We start from the raw sequence: 15,557 nt of genomic DNA on the forward strand, positions 1-15,557 counted from the left end.
AGCTACCGACAATTTCGAGAAATCGGGGACCGAGTACTAAAAACAATTACTGCCATCTTGAATGCCAATCCGAACTAAATTATTATTGTTCGAAATAGTGTAAGTTCTACCGTAGTTTTCCCTGATTTGCTTAAGGGATTCACCACCTTATATTCCTTCTAAAAAAACGTTTTGATGGCAAAGTTGAACACTGTGGATTTCCAATGGAAACCAAGTCGAGGACACTAGCTGCACGAGGGAAAAGTAAGGAATGGTTTGAATTCAAGAGGAAAGAACGTAAGGTCCAGAGTGTAGAGATTAAATAAAGGCAGGAATCTGTGAGATTATTACGCCATTTCCTATCACGTGACAAATATGTCATCACAATTTTACATTCAGTTGAATGTTTCCATGACATTTTCGTGTTTTTTTTTTATGTGCCGAATACTTTCCAATTGTCCAATAGTACGTCAAAAGAAGGTGAAGAACAAGCTGAGCAAAAACCTGCCAATATGACTTGTGATAGAAAATCCATTTTCCGTTTCAAGAAGGTGACAACGGAGGCTAACTTCTTTCAAGGCCATTTTTCTTAGTTTTTTTTTTTTTTCAGCTTATAGCGATTGCTCAAGTTTTCTTGAATATCAATCTGTTCTTCCTTTACAGAATTTCTAAGAAAACGAATGTCGCAAACCTATCTTCTTCTTTTATTAGCTGAAAATATTCAGCCTTTTGATTACCAAAAGATCACGTGGGACTCGTTTAACCTATTTTTTTTTCAATTATCAATTTCCAGTGATTTTCTATAAAGTTAATCATTCAGATGATTAACTTTATAGAAAGAAGATTAATTATATTTAGAAAACATAATTAATTTCTTTTTATTACGTACACCTTTTGGACACATTCTGTTAGATATTAGATGTATAAGTGATTCTATCAGCTTCCCCATTGTAGCTAACAAATAATAAATACTTTCGAATTGTCTGTGAATTATTAAGAATACAAAACAAAATTCTTTCATATATCTACCCATTAATTTACAAAATCCTTATTTAAGAGTGCGTAACTTCCCAAATATTCTTATTATGGTGCCCAATTTCTTTTAACCCAAGTTTCATATCAGCATATTATTCCTCAAAGTACACTTGACATTATCAGGATAAATAAAATGAACAAAAAATCTTAGTTAAACTACGAGGATCCTGATAAACTTCTATAATGGGAAGAAGAAAAAAAAAAAAACTGTTTTCGGAACAACCGGATATCCGCGCGTCCTTCATAAGAGGAACCAAACTAATGTAGTTGAGTTTGCAGGATTCCCTAGTGGGCGAGAACTTCCTTTTTTAGGAAATCCTCAGTCTAGACACGCAGGCTTGTCCAAAGTAGCACAATATATTGTTGACGTTTTAAAACCGATACGCACTTGGTTTCATTCGCGAGCATAGGATGAACCCACTGAGTGAAAAACGACAGACTTTTGGCAACTAGATTTGATTTCCTGCCAGTACCGTCCTACGTGCGAGGCCTAGAGTTCCACCTTAAAAAGGTATATAACTGGCTATGATAGACTGATTTATAATCAGAATATTAAGGGATCGTTATTAAAAATTGAGCGTACATTAATATAAAATGAAAAAAAAAATCTTTTGTTCACTAAAAGGAGTAGACATAACATTTTTAGCCCTAACTTTTGAAAATCGAGTTCGCGGCTAAACATGCATTTGAAGACTCGAGGATGACAACAGACAGACAGCTGCCACCATCTCGTGATCCTAAACCTTAACTGGTATTATTTTCGATTTTTAGGTGCGAGGTTTAACTCAAGGGGGGGGGGGAGGAAAACTGCGTGCCTGCAACAAAGACCAACTAATTCGAGAAACCGAATAAACAACTTACAAAAAGTTCCTCTAATCGGTGACTGGAATCGAACCTGTAACGATCTTTCTCTTGAATGTTTAGCATTGTGGCATATAACAGTGAAAACCGTTGACTTAAAGGATAATTACAATGCAAAGCTAACTTGCTCGTCTCATGCTATTGTGGTTGGTGTATCTAAGATGTCGTGTAAACTATAAATAAATATTTAATAATAAAATGTTTGAATACATACACACATTGAATAGAGTAAATCTATTAATACTCCTCTTTATCTTACTCTATACTTATACACAGAAATGGCAGGCATAAAGTAAATAAATCAACAAAGGATTTAGAACAGCGCTAAAAACACTTCTTCTAATGGAGTACTAAAATAAACTTCTCTGAATAATGCATTTTATAATATCTGGATGCAATTAGAGATTTTTAGCTGCAGAAAAAACAGACTTATTGTTCCAAAGAAATAACTCATAAAAAATGAGTTTTATTTTCTACTTGGAACGAAGTTTCTAGACTCAGCTGTCCTAAATGGCACTATATAATTTTCGGAGGAAAAAAACCAATGTTTGAATTTAAATGCAGAAAATCTCCTGAAAGTATTTAAGTATGTCTAGAAATTTGCATCTTAACATATTAGACTATCTAATTCTAAGGCAGACAGTCTGTCTTAACTAGTTATTGACCGTCTAGGCAGCCCACAGGCGTATGTGGAACAGTCAACTACGTGCGGTTACTTTAATAGTTATACAAAGTTTAAAAAAAAAATCTCTTACAAAAAATTATTGTTTTGAACTGATGGTTTTTTTTTATTAGGAAGTTCATTAAATTAGATGTCTTGAGGAGAGTAATAGGTAATTCGAATGTCACAACAGCGCCTTACTTATTGTAGGCTTGAAGTGATATGAAAAAAACAAAACAAAAAGAGTACTGGGATCATAGAGCAGGGATTCCGGCTCATTTATTGTTATTACAGCCCTTGTCCTTGAAAAGCTGAATCTATAATCTAATATTCATATATTGCTTTTCAGAGGAATGAAGATTGTTAATGTTTTGAAACAGCTAAAATTACTTTGAGAATTTGACTGGGGCAATTATGGGGGGGGTTGTATTTATGTCTTTTAATTGCGTATGTTCTCAATTCAGTTTGTACTTATGCCTATTCTGTGTGTGTGTGTGTGTGTGTTAGCGTATGTATTTGCTTGTCTTTCTCCATTCAGATTGTCTGTTTGACTGAATGAACAACTTTTCCACCTCTGTATGAGCTTGGTGAATTACTCCTTAATCTCTAAAATCCTTATAAAAGCATCCAAAGCGAAAATCGAACACATGTCACTCCATCTGAAGAGTAAATGCCGCAATCTTTTCGCTAGTGTTCTATGGACGCTGCGATTAGTTCTGTCCTATGAATGACTCGGGGAAGAGAATATATGTGACATATCGAGACGAGTCTATGTTATGCCATCTCAATAATGAGTTCGAATATAAACCAAATAGGAACTAACCAGCATTATCTACTCATTTAAGGCCGTTCTTAAACCTATCTCAAAAACAAAACTTGTATGAAAAATAACTGCCAGAAAATTGCATTTTTCTACGCATCTTGGCACTATTCCGTAATGAATTCTTAGGTCATACTATTAACGAGAAAGGAGCTGGTGTGCGTGTTTATTTGTCGTAGTATAAAAAAAAAAAAAAAAAAACCTAATGTGAATTGTTTCGATGGCTATTTTATTCTTTATATATATATATATATATATATATATATATATATATATATAAAGAATAAACTCCAATATTATGGGTCAAAACACTGACTGTCTTGCTTCAATCCATCAGGGAAATCATCATCTGATTTTTTTTCCTCATATTCATGATGTGACATTAGTACGTATACTGTGCTACAATATACATCCGCTTTTTTATTAGTATTATTTTTTTTTCATTTTTTTGTAACAACGTGTTAGAGCAGGTGTTGATTTTAATGAATGCTCGGTAGTCACTAGAAGAGATTATAAGGATTCAAACAGTGAGAAATATTGTTGTTTTCGTAGGAGGAAGTGTATAAAATGTAACGCGTTTCACATTTTTTTTTTTTTTTTGCGATGATCCATACCAGTTTGATGAGTAATGGGGAGGTAATAAAAAAAAAAGTATCATATTTGAGCCTCTAAGCGTAATATGTCTAGGTCACTGGCAGCTAGCCATGGGAATATATATAGCCTCATCACCCAAGGCCACCCATCTTAGATGCGAAGCGGTGAATCTCATTGAACCGACTGTATGCGATATCGTAAGTAAGATTCAGTATCCAAACACACACACACACACACACACACACACACACACACACACACACACACACACACACACACACACACACACACACACACACACACACACACACACACGCACGCACGCACACACACACACACACAACCTTCGTGTTTATGAAGTTAATTGCTACAGAAACATCAAAAGAATTTTAAATGGGAAGGAATAAAAACAAAGTGTTTTCCAAGAGCAATTTCCTTTCTCTAATACTAGTATTGCGACACAGACTTCGTCCTGAATGATTGTCCCGAACGTCACGAGTTTAATTTATAAAATATCCATTTTTCATTGGTGGAGAGATGTAAAAATAAATAACAGTGCTGGTTCTGAAAATACAGCTTCAATTATCTATCCCAGTGCCTTTTCGAAAGGCGAGAAAATCTTTTCCCCACTTTTGTAAAGGATGGTTTTACTTTTTATGCTTATCCTCCGGAGCATACGTGATCTGAATGCTCCCATGATCGCTACTGTTCCGTATGCCATTCGTGTTACATATATCAATGTTACGGGCGCTTAAATATTTCTATCCATATTCACAACGCACGCTAATCTTTTACTTCAGCCACTTTGTAGTCTGCTAATTCCCAAGGAAAAATATTTTGCATTTAATTTAATTTAAAATTTTATATCTTAGTTTTTATTCAACCATACTTTTAGAGATAGAAATAAATAAACATTCCTTAAGTCCTGATAAGGACTGGCTTAAAGGGGCGAAGCAAGAATGCTTTTCATCTTCCCGTTATCTGTAGAGGACAGTGTAGGGATAAGGTGTTATTGAGCTATTAAAGCTCTGATCATGGCAGGAGGGTAACAGCAATAGCGGAGCCTCAGTTAGAACTTCGTTGGCTACAGCATTGCCATCCGTTACCCTCCAAGGGTATTGGATTGAATGAATCAATCACCGCATCTTACGGTCGATTGATTCCAATAAACATTCTTTGAATAAAACGTAAATTATATATTACACATATAAAAAATATTGTAATGGCGGAAAGAAAAGTACACAGAACAATGTGAATCCTGTTTTAAGTGTAGAAGTTAATATTAATTAATTAATGTTAATTATAAACACAGTTTTGTTGTTTAATCTACTCATATAATGTGAAAGTATATTTTAATATGTAAATAACTTATACGAAAAAACATCCTACTGACATGAAAACGAAACTAAACCATAGCTTCAGAACAACGAGACCGCTCAGAGATGTTTTTAATTTTAACAAAGAAGCGAAAATCAATTAGTTTTTTTGTTAACCAGAGAAATAATATTTCGACTGCTCATATATAATCATTCTTGCTGTTCTAAAATTTCAAAATGTTGTCAGACAGAATTTGTCTTTATCGCCAAGATTTGGTTTCGATACTTAATTTATTACAGAAATTTATTTTTATGTATGTACAAGATATTATTACGGACACATCCATGAAGTCTAAGAATTCATCGCGAGAGGGCACTCCGCGCGCTACTCCGCTCATTAAATATATTTAATATAAATCAAATATATTTAACAAATATTTATACCGAATAATACATTTTAGAAATCATTTATTGCACAGTTTATTTTTAAATAATAATTATTTTTTAGTGCAGATTAAGTGGATTCCGTAGTACATTACAAATATTAAGTGATATTTCGGAAGTACTTGCAAACATGCGAAATTACCTTCATTATCAGTCATGATTGCATACTTTTAACTTGAGGGATGTTGTGTTTACTAAGAACTTTTGCTCTCTCTCTCTCTCTCTCTCTGATGTCAGTCTGCTTTCATATGTATAAAAATATCTGCTATATTGTTACGTTAGCGTATCAGTGTTCGACAGGATAATTAAATCCTTCATATCATTTCTCCAATTCCAATATGAGAAACTTATGCAGCTTGAACATGCCTAAATTACTTTGCATACTTACAAAATACTTAAAAAAAAAAAACTTATATTTTCAATTTAATTTTTCTCTTGATGTTTGTGAACTAAATCCATAGCACTGAAGTGCACGTAAAAGATGACTGCAACATGTGGGGTTTTTCCTCATATGCCACTTTTCACATATCAGTAGGGTGGTTAAACTAATAGTTACTATTAGTTTAACTAATTATAATTATAAGGTTAAGTGTATAAAGTGTTAACTTGATCTTCAACATGCATACGATTCGATATGCAAACCCCCTTTTTTCGGAATGAATTCATATTGCGCATGAGGGTAAAATGAATCACCACAGTCACTAGAAGAGCAAACATTTCAAGGAATAGTATCCCGGACTAACAAAAAATTTATTATTTGAAATAATAAGAAAACGCTATACAAACTAAAGTTTTGTAAGATTTAGTTCAGTCCTCAAGAGTGACAGTCTATACTCCGCAAATTGTTCATACTTAAAATATGGAGTTAGATGGGTTTGTCAACAATTTAAATGGATTTAAGGAAGATATCTTATATTCAATGCACTGCCACAAAATTAAGCTTACATCTCTGAGGTGACTGTTGTCTATTAACATTCATTCACGCCATTATAATAAATCTAAATCATAGAGTCACAATCAATGTGAATCAATCTTAATGCTTATCAGCGGCTGAATAACAAAATCGATGTGGGCATGTCCTTTAGTACGAGGCATTATGTGTGCATATCCCTTTTAAAATGTTAATAAACGAAATACAATTTAACACTTGCTGTGCATTACGCAAAAAACTGAAGAAATTAGGTGGAAATATGCATTTCAAAGAAATAAAATTTTTAAAATATGCTCTGCGAAACTGATATTTCAGGAAAAAAAGGCAATTTATACCTTAAAGCCTTTATGTGCTGTTCTATTTTCAGATGCTGAACGAAAAATGTATACACAAAGAATTTCGGTGTTTTTTTTCTCTGTTTTTCGAGTGATACTAATGGAAAAAAAAGCTCATTTCTTATGTTCCGGTAAATAAAATAACAGAGAAATAAGATAGAACTTAGCAAAAGATGCAAGGAAAGCAAAAATATTGCAGTAAAGAACATGACTATAATCAGCGAGGATTTATCTAAAAGTATTAGAAATGTCATTAATAAACTAATAGAAGAAGGTTGAATTTTAAAAATATGCTTAGAAGAGCTATAAAGTATCATTAAGAAGGATTGGAATTAATTCCAGGAAACCACTACCACTGATAATTTTTCTTCACCGTAACTCTGATTTTCCGTCCCTCTTCTTCTTTTGCGCTACGAGATTTACTATTATTGAGAACAGTAAATATACCGTTAAAATAAAATGTCTCCCAAATAATCAACTTCATCGTATGCTAGCGTATCAAGGTGCGATAGCATAATTATAAAGGTCTGCAAGTTCAGTCCTGTATCTGAGAAACTGATATTGCTATTGGGTTGTTACTAGAGCTACTTTTAGAGTAATCAAAACTATCACGCTATGGCATCGCGTCACTATTATCGTGCCCTGGCAATCATCCATGTTTCAATATATAATATTCCATTATTCAGAGATGGCATGTTGGGTACCTTCTGGCCAATTGCATCTCTGTGGTTTAGAAGTACGAGGGCATTTTTAACCAGTTATCCCCCATGCATATATCGTGATTGTCAACTATAACCTCTCCAAACGCGAGAACCTGTAACACATCAGTAGCGTGTGTGATCAGAACGTTCAAAGAAGAAACTATGATTCTATTTGCATTTGTTTGGATAGTGTTTGTGTAGAGCCAATCTGCCATTTACAATTTCTGTGCCGGTTTTACCCTATAATTGGAGCTATAGAACTGTTTAAGTGTTGGTTGGAGTTGAATATTTATGGCGATCTCCTCTGGCGTTAGCGTAATATGGGCAGAAAAATGACGTGAAATAATTCTGTCCGTCCCCCTTTCAAGACAAATTCATCACCCGAATAAAAAGAAGGGCCAAATACAGCAATTTCAGATGAATTTTTCTTTGATCAGACAAAACAGTTGTGTCCAGAGGACATTAACCATTTGGAAATTTAACTAAAAGACTGCAAAGTTTAAAATCGCTCGTGAAATATCATTTACAATGCTTTAAACGTGATAACAACCCTCCTCCAATGTACGCTTATTATTTCTCTGTAGGGGAAACATTTCCTATTCGTTTATAAAATCCACGAACCATCAATTGAACAGGAAAAATTCATACAACATTGAAAATGCACGTGCACTTGTTCTGGTAGTTCTGTAATAGCCTGGTAAACACCCTGAACTAATGGTAGCACACAGCCTGCTTACTTAATTTATTTTCCCATTAAACTTCAAGTAGATTATGATCCCAGTACAACGGTGTTTGTGCATGTATCGCAGCATTCTTCATTAAGCCAAATTACATGGTATTGGAACAGTCTTTGGCCTAATAAAATCTCTCAGCTTCAATACGCTCTTTCTACGTGCACATCTGTTACTTTAACGTTTTCGGAATGACCAGGCTCTGAGATAAGTGGAATATTTATATACACAGAGGGAAGCATGCAAATTATGAATAGTATCTACATTGCTGCCACCTTGTGACTACATCAGTCAACTAATGCAATTCCGTACACCACGATTACATGAACAACTCAATGTGGTTCCACCTCTTGCTTAACGATATCGCGAAGTCAGCTGATTGAACTTGTAAAGCTGCTTTATAAGCATAGTGTTCAAGGTCAAGTGCTGGCATACTTGCATACATTAGTGAAGAAAACAGATGTTGTTCAATCATATTTCCAGCTGGAAGAACAGATAGTTAAAGATCTAACAGGATATCCAAGGGAACAATATCATGATAATTCAGAAGAAATCTAGATTAAGATAGATTACTTTTATTAAAACAATTAAAACGTATATTAAGTTTATATAATGTAATGCTCAAACTGTAAATTTGACAATAATTTTGATTTTTTAATTTTAATATTTTTATATGTTGCTGGGAGGGGGGGGGGGGACATCATTTATAAAACTGATGACCGCACTTCTAAAAGTTCACTTTTAAAATCTAGTAATCCATTAAGGATATCCGCATGTGGGAGTCCGGAAATCCTCCACATAATCCTAATTAATTAGAAACAATCTGTATAGTAATCATAACTTTAATGTAGACCTTGAAATAACCTCTAAATGAAAGCTTAGAGGAAAATATTAATACAAAGAATGGGCTTTTCTTTCCGTTCTTGTTAATGCTTGGTCAAGCACGAATATGTAAAAGATATGGAAACAAAATATGTCACTTCCTCTTATTCACATTTACATGAAAGAAAAAAAAAAGATTCTATTCAAAAAGATAAAACACCTTTCGTTATTTTCTGTATTTGGTATGATGGTGTCAGAAAGAGATCTTTATCATTGCTATATATAGCAAGAAAACTTGCAGTCATATATGTTTATACTGTGTAAATATCATTCACTACGTCAAGTTTTCTTACCTTTGATTAACTGCTAAATGAATAAAAACACACAGTGTTCCGATATATTTCATCAGAGAATATTCCGAATTAGGTATAATTCACAACGAAAATATAATATATGTAGTAACGTTTAACTGACAACATAAAGTCTTGGCAGACGACAATCAACCACTTTTTTTTTTTTTTTTTGCAATGCGTTTATTTAAAAAAAAGTGTTTTGTAAGTAGTCTCACGTGATCGTTACTGTGGAAACAGCGTATTATTAATTGAAAATCTATTTTACTTAGAAAGTGGCTCCCTCTATTTTTTACTTTGCCTTTTTTTAATGTCAACAAATAATAGATAACATAATTTTTATAACAAATAATAGAATATAATATCGCCTCAAGAAATTAAAAATCCTGCCCTCAAAAATGTCTAAAATACTATACTTTGGAATATAACATTTTTATGTGCCTGCAAACTTTTATGGAAAACTTAAATATCTTCCAAACATTCAAAATGTGGACATTTCATCAAGTTATTACAATGATTATTAGAAAATTTATTTATTGCTTCCTGCTGACAATTTTAAATTTTATATTTCCCGTTTCCTCTAATACTCGAAATAATATTTCCTATTAATTTTATGATATTCTTTTATTGAGTTGTTTAGAACAGCATATGGCAATGTTAACTGCCTTTATAACGTACGTAAAAGTGTCTGAACCAGAATGATTTGGCAATCACAGCTATAAGTATGGATATTATTAACAAATACATCTGCTCACAATGGAATACAGATGTATAGTTTAATATGAGAATTCACATTAGTTCTATTGCAGTCCATCTTGGACAAAAAGCATTCTGATCTGCCACACCAGATCCATATTTTTGTTAGTCTAAATTTAAATCATGAACAAAAGAAAAAAACTACCGGATGGAACCTGTAATCTGTCCGCACAGGCATGCCCAATGTCTATCGATTTGTTGTTTATAACAGCATTGTATCAATGTAAACCTCATCCACAGCTTTGTCACAACGTATGACTATTATATTTTATAATTTTCGAAGTTATCTTAATTATTCCATATTAAGAAATCTGTTGGGGATATTTCTAGATGGGTGGGTTAAGCTTTTTTTTTTTATATAGTACACTGCAACAATGTACTGTATTTGGAACTGAATTAACAGATTTTGAGATATCTGTTTTACGCAAATGATCTGATACAAATGTTAAAAATTTCCCGACGATACATAAAGATCACAAGAAAGAAGGCAGAAGGGGCAGAGAAGAAGTATCAGATTGTCTGAGATTTTCATTGATTTCTTTTATATTTGTTAAGAGAAGCATTGAATTAAACTTGCTTTTTTTTATTTTCAAAATTGAAAAAAAAAATAGATTAAAAATGTATATTTGGATATTTTCTTCGTAACTTATTGCAAGAGAAGTTACTATAATAGGTCACCAGGTGTCGCTAATGTGTTTATCAGAATTAGTTAGCCATCTGGACTAAACAGAATTACGTGTTATATTATGCGAGATTGTTGATGTGTTCATATGTTGATTGGTGATTCACCTACCTTTAAGTATTCAAGTAAGATTGAAGCTGGACCGAAAGGGTGATGTAACTAATTAAAACAAAAACAAAATCGCAACACAAAAGTAACTGTGGAAACATTTTTATTTGACCATTTAAAAAAGAAAAAAAAAATTGACGTAAAACAAAACAGATTACCCGTATTCATTTGTGGATTCAAATATGCTATCTTTCCATCATTAGCCAAGGATATCTAGATTTCAAGCCATTTCATCGTCCTAATTCTTTCTTTGTTTTAGCAAACTCCAAACGATTGTATGCATAGGTACAGCACACGTAAGCAACATATAGCATTAAAAAGATTGAGTGGGACAAGTGAAGAGATTACTCTATTCAAGTTACTTGCTGGCGTGACGGTTTTAAGACTGGAAGAGACACACGGGTGTGTCCAAGTAATCCATTAAAGTCCATGGCATTGATACCCGTCACAATAGCAGATAACTCTTAGGCCTAATTTTATGGTTGGAGTTAGAAAACAAACTTGTCAAATCATAACAATATAACAAACAGGTTTCGTTAATGCAACACAACACCAAGTTCAACGTTATAATAAATAAATATATCTCCATCATTTTTTAAAAACTGTTGTGTTAGCTACTATCCCGTGTTCATGACTTCGTTACCACATAGTCTATCAATCATCACCTACCTAATTGAATAATCAGAGGTATCCTCACTCCCGGACATATTTGTTTTCCACTAGGCCAATATCCTGGGTGGACCTGTAGGTACAATTGAAGTGGATGGCATGATTACTCCTGTTGGACCCCTGAAACAGTGACATCCTCATACAACAACAGAGAAAGGTTTGTATTGTCTCTTTAAAGGCTTCCCTAAAGTCTCTGTTGAAGTAGGCGTAAATGATGGGGTTAAGTGACGAGTTAAAATAGCCAATCCAGAACAAGACCGCCACTACAATGTCCGGACAAGGACAGGCGTCTCCGCACATGGCTACGGACACATACCACAGGAAGAAGGGTAGCCAGCAGAGGATGAACGCACCCATTATTATGCCCAGAGTTTTAGCGGCTTTATGTTCGCGTTTCATCTTGTTAATCGTTCTCTTTGTAGGCGTCGACTGACCACTCTCGGGGTCGTCAGCGTGGGAGTTACGATGAGGAGGTGCGTGCACATTTGGTGCTGCCGTGTGGTCCATGCTGTTACGCGCACTGTTCTGCATCATTGCCGGACCGATCTGGGACTTGTAGAGAAACTTTTCTTGCCGAGTGGCTTCTTGGTAGATTTTGTAGTAGGTGAAGAGCATGATGAAGCAGGGTATCCAAAACGACACGCTCGACGAGATTATGGCATACGGCTTGTTCACGACGAAATCGCATTCGTTCGGATTGCGGGACTCGAGGTGTTCATTGGTGGTGTACCATCCTAGAAAAATGGGGATGAACGATATAAGTCCCGAAGACAACCAGACACAAGTCAACATAATCGCCACCGTTTTGCCCGTAATCTTCGTGGGATATTCGAGTGGCTTGATGATGGCGTAATATCGGTCGACGCTGATGCAGCACAGGTGCATGATGGACGCCGTCGAGAACAAGACGTCGCACGAATTCCAGAAGTCGCACACCGTTTGGCTGAAGAGCCATTTACCAGAGATGGTGAGACTAGCATTGAAGGTCATCGCGAACATCGCCACAAGGATATCGGCACAGGCCAACGACACGATAAAGTAGTTGGTGGTGATCCGGAGTTTGTGGTGTCGGTACACGCTGGAAATGATAAGGAGATTACCAAACACGGCACTCACCATGATCAGGAACAACGCAAACGACTTCAGCACAACTTTCATCAACGAATCCCAACTGTCGGGGTCGTTCCCGGCGTCCTGTGGCAATGTCTCATTGTCGCCAGAGTTGTTCACGAAAGCAGAGGCATAGTCCTTAGGAATCCCCGCGTCGGTCATCTTATGTCGCGATTCGCTGTTCGCCGCTCATTTACAGCAGTTTTCCCCGATGCTTCGGCTACGACTCCGACAACCCTACAACCGATGTTTACACTGCGAAGAGTGGCAACTCCACCGAGCTCCTTACGCAGCTCCTCCAACTGTGTTTGAAGAGCACGGATTGTGTGTACGTGTGTGTGAGTGGAGGGGGAAACGACTTCGCCGCGGGAGCAGCGCGGGCTCCTATCTTGCGGACTGACGGTAGGCGAACTGCCTGCGCAACCGCTTCTCCACGTGAATCAGCGTTGGCCTTCATTTCCATAGGAGCAGTTAAATAATAACGCCGTTCTCTCGCGCACGTCACGAGACTGCCGCGAGATTACGCAGGCATGTCCAATCGAAGACGCCGTTCCGACAGAGGGCGTTACTGTCCCGCACCCCCCAAAAGAAAAACACACGTACACATCTAAGTGCAGCGTGAAGTATATGTTTTTCCCTTCCTTCTTTCTTCTTATTATTTATTTTATTTCTTTCTTTTTTTTTTTTTATTATCGTTTGCAAGATCGGCAATGTGGAGGCGTCACGCTACGGATGTCATACCCCTGTATCAATGTCGGCAGTAAATAGACAAAAGATGTAATTGCGTCGCTTCATTGTTGAAAGTCGTGCCAGCTCTTTACACTCCGACAGGTTTGCGGGATCATTTCAGAAAAATACGATGCGAAGCGGTAAAATAGTGCAAAGGAAGTTGTTCGCCGACGCGTCCCATCACCGTAATGTGAAGCAAGTTGTCACACATAAGATGGAGCACGTGGACACAATATGTGCATGCGTAGTTGCATTTCCTTCCTTCAGCCCATCCGCCTCTTTCATAACTACGCGAAGTCTACATCTGGTATGTTTCCGACTTCTCCGTATTATGAGCTAAATGCATATTAATATCCTCCTTCTGTGTTTTTTCCCCTTTAAAAAAAAAAACAGGTGGTGTTTGCATCATTATTACGCCATTACACCGTTATTTTAATACGGTTTTACTAAAAAACAAAGCAAAACTAATAAATCAATAAAATATCGTGCGACAACCAACATTAGGGTTTCACAACTACATTATTACGTATCTACATCAAACCTCATTGCTTAAAATATTCAGTAAGTTAAATTTGTTATTTTTATTAGTTAAAATAAAAAAATAACGATTACAGAATTTACGCTTCTTTAAATCGCAATGAAGTATTGAATATCACCCGAGCTGTAAATAAAAATTCAATGAGTTGTTTTGAATTTACTACTAAATAGCTGTGTTCACTTTTCACTGCGCCCTCTAGTTTGTTATATTCGAAACAGCATCAATTTCTAACGTGATATTCTATAATTGTTTCGATTTAACATAGGGGAGCAGTCATACCGAACGAAATCTATCAGAGCAAAGAAATGAATAATTTGTCTTTTTTTTTTTTCCATAGGATAATATAATTAGCAGTAATGCGTTTCAGAAAAAAATATTGAATCAGAAGAGAATACATTTTAGAGATGAGCAAGGTTTAAAATGCACTCATTCTAAACAAAACTGAATACACACTTAGCTACATTCTTTTTAACTTAACTGTTGCATCACGTCGAAGAGATAGTTGAGGTTCTTCAGGAATCCGCCAGAGCAACTAAGACACAATCATCACTTAAATGAAGTCTTGTCTCTGACAGATCATCTGTTTTATGCAATTAAAAAAAAAAAATGTGAATTTTTTTCGAAAAAATCCGACTATCGCCATCTTTGCCATCCGACAAATTCGAATTCCACGTGGGATTTAAACCTAAGTTTTTTTCCTACCAAAGATGCTAATTGATATATTCATAATATTACGAAGAACTACTTGAGATGCTTTTTGCTTCATCTTCGTTTTTTCTTCTTCTTATTTTCTTTTTCTTATTGCTGTTCAAGGCAAGGAAAAATGGAAAGTTTATTTAAAAGGCTCACCAGGTTGTGCTAATGAATGTATTTAATTATCACAACTTGACCATCAAAGGAATTCCGGTCTAGCAGACATTTTTTATAAAACTCTTTCCTAATTTGGAAATTTATTACAGCGATCAAAAGTGGGTGATCATGATCAAGTGTGATACCACAGTCACTTTGCTTAATCAACACACACACACGCACACACACTTCTTTTGAAGTCCGTAAGCCCTACTTTTAACAGACATACAGCATTGCATGTTCTGCATGATGTAATATTTGTAAAACAAGCGCAAGTAATCGCCAGCAATTAAACAGAAGTTCATTTCGCATTAGTATTCTTGTTTAGTGACGTCATTGCACTTTGAACCATTTTTGTGCCTAATGTACTGTAGGTAGTACATAGTTACATTAATGTGTGTGTTACTTCACAGCCAAAAGGAATCTAACAAGTGAATACGCATTTTGCAAAACGCACCTAAAACCAGTTAAAGAATCAGTGTATTCTACTACCCTCAAAACAATTTAGATGAGCCTGTTATTTAGTGTACAGCACA

The 15,557-nt window shown here is 35.4% G+C and overlaps 1 protein-coding gene across 2 annotated transcripts in view; it reads right to left on the reverse strand.

Annotated features, from left to right (window-relative positions):
- The window catches only part of LOC150106412 (octopamine receptor beta-2R-like), a 305,732-nt gene extending 292,387 nt beyond the window's left edge, over positions 1 to 13,345 (reverse strand). For both annotated transcript variants that reach the window (XR_016548305.1, XM_090392432.1), the window contains exon 1: positions 11,796 to 13,345. Coding sequence is in view for 1 of the 2 variants with exons in the window: in XM_090392432.1 (XP_090248558.1) it covers positions 11,820 to 13,067 (1,248 nt within the window). In the remaining variant the exon portion in view is untranslated. The remainder of the gene's footprint in view (positions 1 to 11,795) is intronic.
- Positions 13,346 to 15,557: the final 2,212 nt, after the last annotated feature.

Source organism: Typopeltis vanoorti, chromosome 5 (genome assembly GCF_054136105.1).
Source record: "Typopeltis vanoorti isolate ZY-2024b chromosome 5, IOZ_Tvanoo_1.0, whole genome shotgun sequence".
NCBI lineage: Eukaryota > Metazoa > Arthropoda > Arachnida > Uropygi > Thelyphonidae > Typopeltis > Typopeltis vanoorti.